The sequence below is a fragment of the Fundulus heteroclitus genome, chromosome 10, assembly GCF_011125445.2.
Source record: "Fundulus heteroclitus isolate FHET01 chromosome 10, MU-UCD_Fhet_4.1, whole genome shotgun sequence".
In the NCBI taxonomy this organism is placed as follows: Eukaryota; Metazoa; Chordata; class Actinopteri; order Cyprinodontiformes; family Fundulidae; genus Fundulus; species Fundulus heteroclitus.
In genome coordinates this window covers 4,445,229-4,460,073 of record NC_046370.1, presented here as the reverse complement: position 1 = coordinate 4,460,073, position 14,845 = coordinate 4,445,229, and the positions used below count along the sequence as shown (strand labels likewise).

Below are 14,845 nucleotides of genomic sequence, written 5' to 3'. Positions count from 1 at the left end.
CACATAGTGGGTGAAGACTGCAGTTGGTCCAGCACCTTGTCGGTCATCTTGTTAACAGGACTTTAAACCATCGGAGAGTAATTTTTTTAAACAACACATGTAAAAGATAGATATTAGGCTTTGGTGCTTTTGACTAAAACATAATGAAAAAGAAACCTCATAGAAGGGCTAATTTAAAACAAAATATAAATTAACTTCCATATGCAACTGTGTTTTAAGGTACTGTAAACTCTAGCAATTAAACAGGTATCAGAATCAGAATCAGGTTTAAGTGCCAAGTTGCTTCATACAAAAAGGAATTTGACTTTGATTACACTTTGTTCTTGGTGACGACAACTTAAGTACAATATAAAAAAGTAAAATTTAAATATTTTTGTTGTAAAAAAATAAATATTTAATTTTAAAATATATATATCTTTATTTATTCAAATGATCTCCATGATCAAACTTACCACAATGCAAAATTATCTCATGATCTCATCAGACAAGTGTTTGGTGCCATTCTAGTAAAACCTTTTTTGGTAAAATTTTTTCTTGTTTTTTTTAATGATAACACTTCCTACTTCATTAAAATTTCTTGTTATAATAAACAATTTTTTTTACATGTTTTTTACAAAATTGACACGTTGACAACTGTGATGTAACTGCACCCAATAGTCACGAATCAAAACTTTACCATTCATCCCAACCCAGTAAAATCACAGCGCAGCATATTTATGCTTCTTATCAGCTATGCAGTTCTGCAGGAGCGAAAAGAAGTGAAGAAGGAAACTGCACATGTTGAGCTGAGACACAGAACAAATAGAGCTTAAACTGCAGCCTGAGACGTACAAACAGGGAGTCACGATCATTTTATTGCAGTCTTCACACAGAACCGAAAACTTCTCATCTCCTCTCCTGCTGTTTTTGTTTTTTACCGCTCACTTTTTCTTTCTCGGCGTTGCGTTTTCTTTTGGTTAAACCTGTTCCTTTGCTTGTTGCTTATTCGGCGTATTACCTTGAACGGGAGTTTTTCCACATTAGTGAGTGGAGCATTGCAGGCAGGTATCGATTGGCAGCATGTGTAAAGTAAGCTGATGGCATTGAGAAAATATATTCTACACAACTAATAAATACATGACTTGTGTGCGAGAATCTGCCAATGTGGAATACAACAGCCAAAATTGCTAAATCTCTTAAAGACAGGGAGTATTCGGGAGGATTTTCTCCAACACTATGTGAAGGAGGGAGCTTTAAACTATAATTTTCTCATAAGTGTTTTAAGATATGATAACTGTATTGGGTGGGGAGGGGAAGCAATAATGATCTTATATTAAAAGAATGCTGCATTACAGTCCTTTATTGCGGCTTAAAGAGCCAAACCTAGAATAACATATTTTCAGAGTGAATATCTGTGATGGTTGCAGGGAAATCTGCAGGCATCAACAGTGCTTGCATATTTATTTAGCGATGAAGGAAAATATTTGGACGGAGCTTGGACTGTGTTTATTTAAGTGCTCCAGCTATGGCAGCCTTCCTTCAGCTGCAGATCTTATGGCGCCAGCACCATGCCAAGAACTCCTCAGCCCCCTTTTTTTTCCGCTGGGACCTGGCATTCCTGTCTGTCATGTGCTATCAGTGAGGCTGCAGGCGCTACTCGGTCCTGCCCAACTCCATTCCCCTTTCTCTCCTCCTTCCCGTTCCCCCTCCATTCTACGCTGTCTCTGTGTCTTCCCCCCCTCCGCCATCCCAGCTCACAGCAAGCCGTCTCCTTTGTACCGTTCATCCCTTCATCTGTCTAGGTTCACCTCCTCTAAACTTGCCTCATCTCAAAGTCTCCTAAGATGATGTTTCCCTGCTGAGCTTTGGCGCTTTTTTGGTTGGATTTCCCCAATTCTGATGTTAAATCACACTGTTTGACTCTTTTCTTGTCTCCTTTTTGTCTCGCAGATGTAAGGAGGGCTACCATGGACTACGCTGCGACCAGTTTGTACCCAAGTCTGACGCCATCTTGTCCGATCCAAGTACGCTTTTTTTTTTTTTTTTTTACATGTTTCTTTGTTATATTTAATTAACAGATGTCTACTGTTTTAGCTTTCTTGGTCACACCTAAATCTTTCAGATCCTAAAACAAATTTAATATCAGACAAAGACAGGTAGTGGGTTCAAAAAAAGTGTTTTCAAATGATTCATTTATTTATTGAAAATGTCCAAACCAATGGCACCTGTGTGAAAACTAAAATGGCACTCCTGAAACGTCAGGAATCAATTATTAAGCCTGAAACCTAACTGACAACCTCAAGTAGTCTAAAGGATCTCATGAAGCGGCACACCATGCCCTGATCTAAACAGATGAGTAACAAAGTCAATAGCACACATCCCTCTGGAAACAAAAGCATTTGCAAGGCTTTGGGATTTCAGCAAACATACTGAGAGCTGTTATTCACAAATGGAGAGAACATCAACCCCGGGGGTGCCTGACTTTTCCAAAAATCACTTTGAGCTTTAATCAGCAATTCATCCAGAAAGGCACCACAGACGCACTGCAGGTATCCCTCTCCTCAGTTAAGGTCAGTGTCCAAGATTTAACAACAGAAAGAAGCCTGGGCAAACGTCCGGGAGAGCTCAATAGGTAAACCAACCACTGACTGAAGAAACAAAGGCCCGTCTCATATTTGACAAAAACGTCTTTGTGATCACCAGGATCTTTACTAAAGTTTTCTATTGACCAATAAGACAATAGGTAGGTTAAGAGTAGGGCTGTAGTGAACCCTTTGGGCTTACACTGGCCAAAAAATGAACCCGGCATTTTAAAGAGAACATGTCATTGACAGTCAAACATTGTGGTGATAGTAGGAAAGTCTGGGGCTGCTTTAGGGTGAATAGCAGTTATTAAAGGAACAATAAATCCAGATCTCTAACAATTAGAATTTTCAAAACTTTACAGGGTTTTTTTTTTTTTTTTTTGTAGGGGGAGGGGTTCTGAAGCAATGCGACTAAGTTTCCCAAGGACCAACATTTTGAAACACTGTATCTTCAGGTGTACTACTTTTTTATGTTTGTGATGCAATAAAAAAGACAAAACAATATGATCCGATGTGTAAAAAATTATCCAGAAGTTGAAATTTCAAACTTTAAAGCTCAGAGTGACAAAAAGGTCCCTAGAATTCAGAAAGTCGGACGTTTACACTAACCCTGATCTCAAAATCCAATATGACCACCTTTATTTAATAAAAGAGATAAATAACAAAATAATAAGAGCACAATCAATAAAATTCAAAAACAACTATTGGTTTAATCAATATTCAGTTTAGACAGAACAACCAAGGGTAAATACATTGGCATACGCTTGTCTTGTTAACAGCAGTAAGTCTGATGACATTGATGATTGATGATTTTGATTAGCTATTATTTCCAGATCCAAGTTCTGACTTCACCAAATGTCTTGCACATACAACAAAGGCCAGCCTAAGTTGTTCCACAGCTTGATAGCCATAGTCGTTGAGCATTATACAATTCCTCGGGAGTCTCCATGTCTTGGTCAAGGCTCTGCAGTTTAGTTAAGAAATGCAGCAGACGTCAGATGTACAAAGAAGAGAAATCTTAGGCCCTAAGCCTATCCCGCTGGGCTGTGAACTTCACAAACTCACTGTTTCAGGGAGCAACTTGGCTTCCCTGCTCGGAGCGTCAGAGAGAAAACTTGAGTGCCATGGCTTTCTGCTTCCACTGTGTCCTTCGAGAGTCCATTAATGGGGTCAGAGGCTATGTTTTATACCCTCACATGGCACACAATTTTCACTCTGGGACTCATTTTATCTTCTATAGGAGGACGTCAATTTCCCTGTTTAACTGGCATAGGGAGCGTTTATGTTCTTTAAAAAAAAAAGGACACTTACTGGCTATTGGACAAATAGAAACACATATGAAGTTTGCATACACGTTTACCTTATTTGGACATAAATTATAAGCTACTTTCTATTGGTCCAAAACCTAAAATTGCAATAAAGTGCTCTGAAATTTCTGGGTTTAGCTCAATAAAATGTGAACAAGTGCATGAGGGGTGAATACTTTTGCAAGCCGCTGTATATTTAATCTGCATGTGGGAAAGGCAAGATAACAGAACCCATATCTCCCACACAGCACCAGTAACCAGGAGCTACAGAGCTGCATTTGCGCAGGAAGAGCAAATACTCTACTAGTGGTGTGTTGCAGCTGGATTAGTTTGATACAGTAATTACCTACCTTTTCATCCAGTAGCCCCATAAAACAATGAGAACAGCCATTAGGAGCCCATCATCCACATTTAGGAGGTGTGGTCAGCAAGGCAAATTGTTGCTTTTCCTCACACTGAGGTCCTAAATTATTTTTTAGCAACCTTTCATCCGCTGACAGGCACAGAAAATTTTGTCGCGTGTGTGATTTAATTGCTATGATTTGTCACATGACATGTTGTGAATAGTAAAATGATTCAGTTGGTTCAATGGAAACGCCTGCTTGATGATTGGAAAATAAAAAGTGACTTAACGTTATGAAGCTTAGACAAACACAGATAATGATGATGCATTGAAATGAGGCGCGTAACACCAGCCCATGTTGCTGAAAAGTTTCTTTGCCTGGTAACTGAACTTTTCAGTTTTAAATTTAGAGTTGTTAAAATTTGGAGGTCTGTAGCTATTGACTCTGCAGCATTTGCACTCTGTGATATTACAGCGCCTAACACTGTGTGGCTGAGATGCTGTTGTTCCCAATCACTTCCACTTCCTAGAAATGCCACTTAGAGCTGACTGTCATATATTTACTAATACAGACATTTCACAGCGGGACTTATTGTACTTACTGAGCTCCCAGATGTAACCCCTTCTTTAACAAATTGTAGATTTGTATAAGGAGAGGGGTGAGTAAGTAAGTTTTGCAACGTAGTCTTATCATAGCTAGACCTCCATCTTCCAAAAATTAATGCAACAACCCAAAGATATAGATTTGGATTACAACCAGCCCATTCAACTGTCATTAACAACACTGCTACAGATGGACGGCATAGATAACAATGTTTCTAAATTAGTAGCTTTCTAGCATTTCCACTTCTTCTTTTTTTTTCTCATTAAATATGCCTTTGATTATTTTTGGTGTAAATTTTCTGTTGCAAGCGAAGCATACGAGTCAGGGACAGAAAAACCTGGATGTCAGGCATTGATAAATCATTGTCAGTCATAAAACACGAGTGATTTACCTGGTAGTTCCTAAACCTAAAGTCATTACAGAATGTCCGTCTTTAAATCCATTCCAATGGGGCTGTTTAGCGTGGTGTCGATTTTTGTCAAAACAGAATAATGTCCATATTCCTCAGTCAGAACCATAGTATACGGAACAACTGAGAAAAACAAGCGTCTTTCAGAAAAGACGGAACAGGGTACGGACTGATGGACAGACACGTAACAGCTTTCATCAAAAATCCAAAAGATAAACTGGAAAGATTTTAGAGAGCAATGAGGCCTATTTGGATCTGTTGATGCAGATTGATCTAAAATTTACCCAGATTAACGAGGGTTTGGAGGATAATCTGGCTTTCTGAAGCCAAATCATGTAATAACATACACATACATGCACACACTGACAACAAATATAAATAGGCGAGGTTCCAGAGATATTCAGTTCATCATGTTCACATGTGTCTGCTTTTATGTCGGCATGTTGTCTTGTCTTTTTATTTAGTGAAAGGGCAGCATTAGACACAAATCACACTGTGAGCTTGTATCCTCCTCAGCTTTTAGCTTCTTCTTTTTTGCTAAATCAATATATGTGCATCTTACAGACACAAATCTTCCCTTGCCCCTAATCCTTTGTCTTTATATTGACTGGGAAAAGACTCAAAAGAGCAGTCTGGACCGGGTCTGCTTGCAATGCCACTCACCCTTCTCTTTACAGAAGGGTGAGAAACAGTAACTGGCCTGCATGTCGCAGAAGCAGAGGGGCAAAAAGCAGGAAGCGATTCCCTGCCTATAACTCCAGCTACAGAGCTTTGAACTCTACTGAGATTAGTTGGGAGGAGAACGCCAGGGTCTAACACATCGTTGCACAAGGAGGAAGTGGTGGGGTCTTTAATTGGAGGCACTGCAGTGGAGGAAGACAGCAATTTAGTATGTGCTTGGTAAACAACTGTAACTAGTTTCTCCCTTTTACCATAGGAGGGTTCAGGGTTTGCCACTGGTGAGGTGGCCCCTTTGAGACTGAAGAGGAAGAACGTCAGGGAGTTTTTTTTACAATTACTTGGTAGATTTTAAAAAAAGAAAACACTAATTGGAAGCATTATTCTCCTGCTGATATTAGGCCTGGAGTAAGAATCCAATCCAGTTGATATCTTCATTCATTTTATTTATTTGTTCAGGGACAATGTACAAGAAGAAACATTAATGTCTAACAGAGTAAAGATGTACTCCACTGGAGTCTCGCTTCTTAGCTAATTCCCATCTGCAGTCTCTGTGGCAATATTAGGCCTGGTGCAAGAATGCACAGAGGATATTGGGTTCAGCAACACGCATACACATCAACACACATTGGCTTATCAATCCATTGCTCAGCCAAGAGAAGAAAGGGGATTAAGAATTTGATTCCCTCCTTTTATTGTCTTTCGAACCCCCAGCTAGCTAGCTGCTTTCTAATCGGACCAAAAGTGCTTGACATGATGCACAGGTATTCTCCAAACTTGCTCAAGGCTCCCACAAGATGCCACAAACGTTTCCCCTGGGGGGGGGGGGGGGGGGGGGGCTTTGAGTTGCCACCGTGATGTATTTCAGAGCCCGCGCGTATCAATGATTGCCGAATGTTCCCCGGTCGAGGCAGCGCCAGAGGAAGGGACGTGCATCAGCGTTGTAATGACATCATCTGCAGATGCCGTGATAGTCGAGGCGATTTAGAGAGGAAAGGTGTCGGCTGTTGCCATGGGCGATCGCAAAAGAAAGGGTCGAATGGATAATATAGATCAGGTAGCATCAGGAGGATACTGTGTTCACTTCTCTGGCCTTGGCAAGTGTTTGCAGCAGAGAAACTGTTAGCTGCTATAGTGACAAAAAAAATGCAGGCATGTATTGAATATGCAGTAATTCAATGACTTTCTTTTCAAAGAAAAATAAGAACGTATACTCTTTGAGATGTAACTGCTCGTAAGTATTTTAAACGTAAATCACATCTAGGCACAAGTTTTAATAAATGCTGCTGAAATTATAAAATAATTATCAAGACTCAAAGAAAATGCAAGCAATGTTTAATAAAGACTGAAACACACTTTTATTTAACTTCTCTTTGATATTTATTTCTTTACTAATCAGTTAATTTGTGTTTGATCAGACATAGTGTCATTTTATACTTATTCTGGCACCTCTGCCAATTGATATTTAATAAATGGAGAATAGTCTTACGTTTTTCATTTAAAAATATTTTTTTATTTAAGGTATTTTATAAAGCAGAGAAATAAACTGCATAAAAATCAAAGGTATAACACTTACTAGTGTCCTTGCTGTTAAGACATTGTACTAGATTGTAAAGAGAAACATCTCTGTAGGTTGTCCAGAGTACTGGGTGGTCTCTCAATTTGCTCTTTAATTTATTATATGATTTAGGTCAGGGGACTGAGAAAGATTTTGTTTAGTCAGCCGTTTTTTGACATGTTTTGGATCTATATCCAGCTAACAGACCCCATGGCAACCTTTATTTTCAGTTGGCAGCAGATTTTGCTAGAAGTGCACATGACTCCATGGACTCTAATAAGGTTCCCAAAAAGCTGAAAAAAATTGCCACAAACCTCAATCTAAGTGTTATCTGATCAAAAAAAAAGTTCCTGTTAACGGGTTAGTTGTATAATAAAAATATATATGCCTATGCTTGTGATAACAGGGCAGAAAAAGCTTTTACATTGGGGTGTAGATCCTGTCTAATGGGTGTTTTGTGCACTTGATGGCCCCACAATGCCAGTCTTCACTGTAGTGAGCTATTAGTGAGATATTGTTAACTTTCATTGTGTGGACTGCCTAGATAAACACGGGCCTTGGTTATCCTACTGGCCTCTGAGTCAATTTACACGCTACAGAAGCAGAAACTTATGCTTGAGTTATATTTATTTAATAACAACAGTAAGGCTTGCCAAAAAGTGCAGCACAGGAGATTTTGGAATTAAAGGTTATTTTTCTTAGCGTTTTCTTTTTTTTAATCAGTGGATAAATGCACTAAAATTAAAGGTTCAATTTAGAAAATGTTGTTACTGAATATCAGTTAAATAAAACTGTCATGAAGACCAAGCAAAAAAGCAGACAGCGCAGGGCTGTAGAGAACTTTCAGCAGGGTTCGATTGAAAAACAAAACAATATCCCGAGCTCTGAACCTCTCAAGGATTACTTTTTAATCCATCAGCCGGCAATAGAGAAAATCTGACACAAAATCACATCTACCAAGACATGGACATCAACCTAAACTGACAGGATGGGCTAAGAGAGCATTATTTAGAGAAGCAAGTTCAGTTGGGAGAGTCGTACACTATTTAAATCTGGTGTTCATGGAAACAGAAAGCCATTGTTCAAAAAGAGCCATAAGAAGAACGCGCTATCACCATAGTGAAACATGGTGTTGGAAGCATCATGCTGTAAAATGCTTTTCTCAAGCAGGGACAGGGAAGCTGACAGTCAGTAGCTATGTTTACGTGGATAAAAGTAATCGGAATAAACTGCCGATTGGAATATAAAGCATCGTGTAAACAAGCCAATTGGAAAATTGTGATCGGATTTAGCTCAATTGGAATTAAATTGTAATGAGAGGGGTGGTTTATGCCGATTGATAATCTGATTAACGTGCATATAAAAGCTTGTCAGGCACAAGTTATTCTGAATGTGAACTGACCCAACTGACGTATTTATGTGTTGGTGAGTGGCGGAAATACGTCGGGAAGGAAAACTGTCGGGGCTCCTGATACAATATCCATCCATCCATCCATCCATCCATCCATGTTCTGATCCGCTTAATCAATATTTCTTTCAAAAAAATAAAAGCTCAAAATTGTTTCTTACTCAGTAAGGTCTCAACCGTAATTATAATCTAGTGCGAGTCCATCCTGGGGGCTTGGAAGACAAAATAACTTGTATAATACTGGGTTTTTTTTGTTTGTTTTTTACTTTCTTTGTAGTTTAGCAAAGACAGAAATAATTCTTCTTCTGTGATTTTTTTTTTTTTAGGGGAATTTGAAAACTGTGCATGTCAGTGGGGTTGCATTCTCAATAAAGCAAGGTGCATATACACACATTATGATTGGATTAATTGATTGTTTGCTCATTTATACAGTACAATCCGATTATTTAATCAATGTATGTAAACATAGTTTATGAGAATATGGATGGAGGTAAATACAGGGACATTCTGCAAGAACACATACTAGAAGCTCTACCTTTCACCAGGAAAACAACCCTTAACAGACAGCCATAGATAGAATAGAATGGTTTAGATCCAAGCAAATGCATGCTACAACAGAAAAGACAACATAAAGACCTAAATTCAACTGAGAATCTGTGGCAAGGCTCAAATATTATACTCACTAACACTCCACATCCAATCGGACTGAGCTTCAGTTATTTTGCAAGGAAGAATGGGGAGAATTTTAGGCACTAAATGAACAAAACTGGTTTAGATGTACCACAAAAGACCTGCAATAATGCAGTGGAACTAAATAGAAATGCAGAACCATATGCTGTAATAGCTAAACTGATTAGTCACTTCTCCAGTATACAATATCTACATTTGCATGAGTAATTTGCAAACCTTTTAATTTCACATTTCTAGGTAAAACACCTTTCTGTTTCATGATGCTTGGTAAATTGGTGGACTAGTGGATTAGTCCCCAACTACTTCAGCTGAAGGCCTGGCTCACAATGAGGCCATTAATCTTTCCATCCAGCAATACAGCTATGACTACAAATTTTGCTTTCCAGCAAGATTAATGCTTCCTTCCAACAGATACCGGGTTTGCAGTAGCACCTGATAGAGAATATATTTCATAATAACAGCGATGGGTTTTTCACACTAACCAGGTGATGATAACAGGAAGGAAATCTATGCTTTGAGCACGATATACTCTGAGAACTGTGTTTCTGTCTGTCTGATCACTGTGTTTCAGATTTAAACAGTCGCTCCCGCACTTCAACAGAGTGGCATATCCATTTGTCTTATGCTCAGATTCCACAACTCTGACAGATTTCCAAATTTTTCATTCTGATTTGCTGCCGGTTTTTTTTCTTCTTTTTTTTTTACACACCCAGCACATAATCTGCCAAGGCTTGGCAAGCCTCGCTCTACTCAAAAATCTGACCACCTCTGTCGGAAAAGCAATTACTAGTGAGGGCTTCATTTTAATTTAAATAAGATTACATTACAGTGACATGAGAAAGGGGCACTGTCAGGATGGGAAGAACATGAGTGCTCCCTTTTATCTGTTTCCCCAGCACTGGGATTGTGGGACAGGACTTAGCCGCATAAAGAAAGACTGCGTGTGTCTGAGAGAGCGAGACAGAGGGAATAGGGACAAAGGGTGTTTGTGGAAGTGTGTCTGTTGGAGACAAAGAATAGCCGGCAAGAGTATTACATGCTGTGTGGATGCTCATGTATGTAAACGTAATTTGGTGTGATCCATCCTGGAGCAGGCGGCTTGTGAAAAGGAGAACAATTACTGCAATGCTTCAGGCTCAAATCAATATAAAAAGCCTGGGCAAAGAGGCATCGGCGGCATACAGCCACATGATATGTCGTTTTTAGCTTTTATTTTCACAATCCCTTGCCTAATCTTCTTCCCCCCCTTATCGCAGTTGGTTTCTGTCTTCACTTTGAGCCTACTGAAGGCTGGTCCATTCAAAAGATCCTGCCGAAGCATGTCAAGCTCCTTGCGGCTCGCTGGCTATTTACAAAGTGCAAAGAAGAAGTCATTTGGGGGAAATTTTACGGTGGGCTTGCGTCATATGTTGCAAGCTTACCTATAAGACAAGTTCTGAGAAGCAAATGTATGTTTTTTTTTTCTTTTCTGCCACAACCTTTCTCAGTTACCAGGGCCGTTGCATCACCTGTACCTTATTTTTGACACACGTTTTCCTTCTGTGTGGTCGTTGTTTCATCGGTGTAGATGGAGAGTACAGGGGGATAACTTGGAGCATGTGTGAAAAGAATGGAGAAGAATCCGTTTTTTGCAAAAGATACAAATGTATATTGTTCTCCTGTTTAAATTTAGTTTGTGACATCAATGATTCCTCTGGTGTCTGCTTAAAATTTTCTGACGTGTTTACAAAGTCAGTTTATTTATGTTACATTTTACAATGTATGTAAAATGTAACACTATCACAACAACCAATATTACCAATATAATTTAGTGTATGCTCAAGCATTTGCTTAGAGCCAACACTGCAAAAAATATCTTTGTATTCCTCTGTTTAAAATAATAAATGCATATTTTCATAATAGCAAACAAACGAGAACAAATGTACTGTCTAGTTTAATTTATTCTGATGCATTACGATTGGTATTATAGTTTTCTTTCTTTAACAATTATACAAAGATCTACTGATGACTGCTGCAGGATTAATAACTGCTCAACACAAATTGACATTTTGAATCAAGCAATTGTGTTCACCTGTAAGATATCAGGTTGTTAAAGGGTTTTCTTAGGTCTGAATCAGGTGCCAGGGGATAAGAGGATAAGCAAAGTGGATGTGAAACTCTAGAATATAGGATTTTGAGTTAAACCTGACCTCTCGCACATGATCTCAGATAATATTTTTTTTTTTTTTACTTTTTTACCCATTGCAGAAGACGTGTCCTTAGCTGGTTAAAGTGGCATGAATGACAAAGACGAAGGGTTGTGTTCGCCAACAATAACAACCATTGTGGGTGCACAAGTTATAGTGGACTTTGCAGTAGTTCTTTTACTGCTTTTATTGCCTTACACTGCTCTTAGGGGCACCAAGTCTATAGCAGTGGAGTGTTGACGAGGAACTACATGCGTCAGTTTTACTTAATTGGCTATTTCTACCCTGTCTACAGACCTTAGTGGAAATGCAGCAGACCATGGCTAACAGACTATGGCTGTGAAGGTTCCTGGAAATAATGCCCAGGGAGGGGAGGGTTTTACTGAATACAGTTGATTTAAACTTGTAGTAACATTTTTTTTTGTTGTCCTGTCTTTCCTTTCTCACTCTCTCTCCACCTCTGTTCATCCTGTCTGCGATCTGACCTTCGATGGAGCAGCGGACGAACTCGGGATTGAGTTCATGGGTGAGACAACTTTTCTTCGCTACGACTTTGCAGAGAGCTCAGGCTTTCATGTGCGGAATACCTCACACAAAACACTCGGTTCGGCACAACAAGGCCGCTCACCTTGGATAAATTAATGTGGGCCAGTTGCCACGGCAACACCGTGGTGGCAAATTAGGTGTTTTCTGTCTGCATGAAGAACAGAGCTGTTAGGGGAAGAGCGATTTAATGAGTGTGGAGCTCAGACCAGTGGCGTTGCTCCTTGTTTACTCGTCTTCCGTATGTTTGAAGATTCATTTAAGCAGCAATTTCAAACAGTTAAAGCAGTGGACTGATCGGCGGTATAATACAATATGCCTTACACCAGAGATGAGCAGCGACGATTTAAGGCGCAAAGAGTTAACCCGATAGGCTTGAAAAAGCAAAAAAAAACGAAAGCTCTTTTATTGTTTTCAACTAAACCAGAAACGTTGCTATTTTATTGTCACGTTAAACACTGGCTACAGAAAATGGATGGAAATCAGAGGACACTCGGGAGAAAAAAAGCCAGCTCTGCAAACAACATTCCTCAGTTCAGTGATTTTTAATACAGAGACTAAATGAGTTCAGAACGCTTCTGCAGGTTAGTAGATTTGTTATAGGAAATACAACCAAGACTGATCAATAGTAGAGGATTTTTCATACTCCTGAGATGAATAGTATGCATTATGACTTGATTTCTCTTGAGGTTTACCAATGGCTCCTTGGAAACTTATTATACAAGTCCTATACAAGTGCTGATGTGAAGCATACCGTGAGAATAAAGGAGAGGCATGTTTGATGTAGGCACTCTAAATATGATTTCCTTGTACTCTTTAGTCCAGCTGCTTAAGCTTCACATGTCTCACTGGTTCACTCTGATGTATTCAGACTGAATAGCCCATTTGGTCATGGATACTTTAGGATGGTCTTCATTATGCAGTTACATCAAAGCCAAATGTAGGGCGGTTGTTATGGTATTGCTGGCCATATGGGATTGTCTTCTCTTTTTGTCAGTTTAACAAAATTTAGCCGGTATTGCTGGGGCTTTTCACTTTGTTCCTTTTCCTAATGTGCTCTTGCATCTAATTTCAAGAGTGCCTTGTAGGCATCCAGCATGAAAAGACCTATAATGGCTTTATGTTCAGACTACATATCGAGTTTTTCCTTACAGCCATTTAGCACAGCGCTGCAGACAGCTGTTTTTTTTTTTTGTTTTTTTTTTCCTGTTCCGATTTCTGAAAAGCCTATTTCATCCATCAAAAAGATGAGGCAGAGGTTGGTCTCAGGTGGCGCTCCGCATGAGCACTGATGATGCAGCAGCAGGGAAAGAGATTCCCTGTGTTTCACATGTCCAGCCGTTGCGAGGTCATTCCATTGATGGCAAAGGCCAGAGGGTTTACCGGAGCTCTTATATGCAAATGATACATTTCAGCCGTGGCATCTCCTGCTGTTCTTTTTCTTTTTAAATGGGGCATTTGATGTCGCACTGCAAAAGTTGAGGAACAAACTGCAAGTCAAGCATGAGATGATAGTCCCCAATATAAAAGTTGGCATAGCAACACTGTTGTGATGTGGTAAAGTCAAATTAACTGTAATTGTGGCTTTTGTGCGTCAAGGCGAGTTTATTTGTGTGGCATGTTTCAGCAAAAAGACAATTCAAAGTGCTCTTCATGACAAAAACATAGAAAAATAAAACACATAAAGTAATTACCAGCGGCATAATACAGGAAAGGGAAGAAAGTTTTGGACTACAGACTGAAATTAATGATGTTTCAGTTAAAGGCAGCTCTTAAACAAATGGGGGTTTTTGACCTTGAGTCAAAAGAGTAGCAGATTTTTCTTACAGCATATATGTTGGCAAATGCATTCAAAAAAATCGGAAAACAGGTATCAGTCCAAGTCATACGATGTTAAACATTTTGACGATATTGAGCCCCAGTGCACTACTCCTTTGGAAGTTACTACAATCAATGCCATGCATATGCTTAAAAATCTGCAGGTAATTAACATAATGCATTTCACCTGTATTACAAGTACTTTGACATGTAGCATTCTCCACTATCCATTTTCTTTAACAGAAACAGAAATGTTGTAACAACTGGACGTTTTGTGCCCATGAAACTTCCTTTGATGGAAGTATTGTGATGGCGTGGAGTGGCATCTCCTTCAGCAGAGAGATCCCATATCTCCACACTATGATGGGACTCTGTGTTTCAAGATGTCCATACGGGTCCCGACAGAGGGAGATACATCAGAAACAACCTTTGTGGAGAGGATGAACCTCAACCACATGAGAAAAAACTATGCCCTCAAATTGCGAGTGCTGTGCATGCCTGAGGGTGCAGCTCAACCAAACTGACTGACTTGCAACAAATTCAAAATTTTAAAGTTGAAAATCTTCAGAACAAATAGCTGCTACATTCCAGTTAAATGTAATAATTTCTGATGAAAGCTAAAACAGGTAACCAATCACCGACAACCAATAGGTTGCAATGAAAGTTACTCCATATTTAAGGTCCCGAGCTCAGTTTTTCACCAATAAAGTGTTTATGGTATAGAGTGGCCAAACAGG

The 14,845-nt window shown here is 39.3% G+C and overlaps 1 protein-coding gene across 1 annotated transcript in view; it reads left to right on the top strand.

Moving 5' to 3' along the window:
• The window catches only part of nrg3b (neuregulin 3b), a 340,120-nt gene that overhangs the window by 277,495 nt on the left and 47,780 nt on the right, over positions 1 to 14,845 (top strand). Inside the window, exons 3-4 of the mRNA XM_021307904.2 lie at positions 1,930 to 2,003; positions 12,247 to 12,273. Coding sequence (XP_021163579.2) covers positions 1,930 to 2,003; positions 12,247 to 12,273 — 101 coding nt within the window. The remainder of the gene's footprint in view (positions 1 to 1,929; positions 2,004 to 12,246; positions 12,274 to 14,845) is intronic.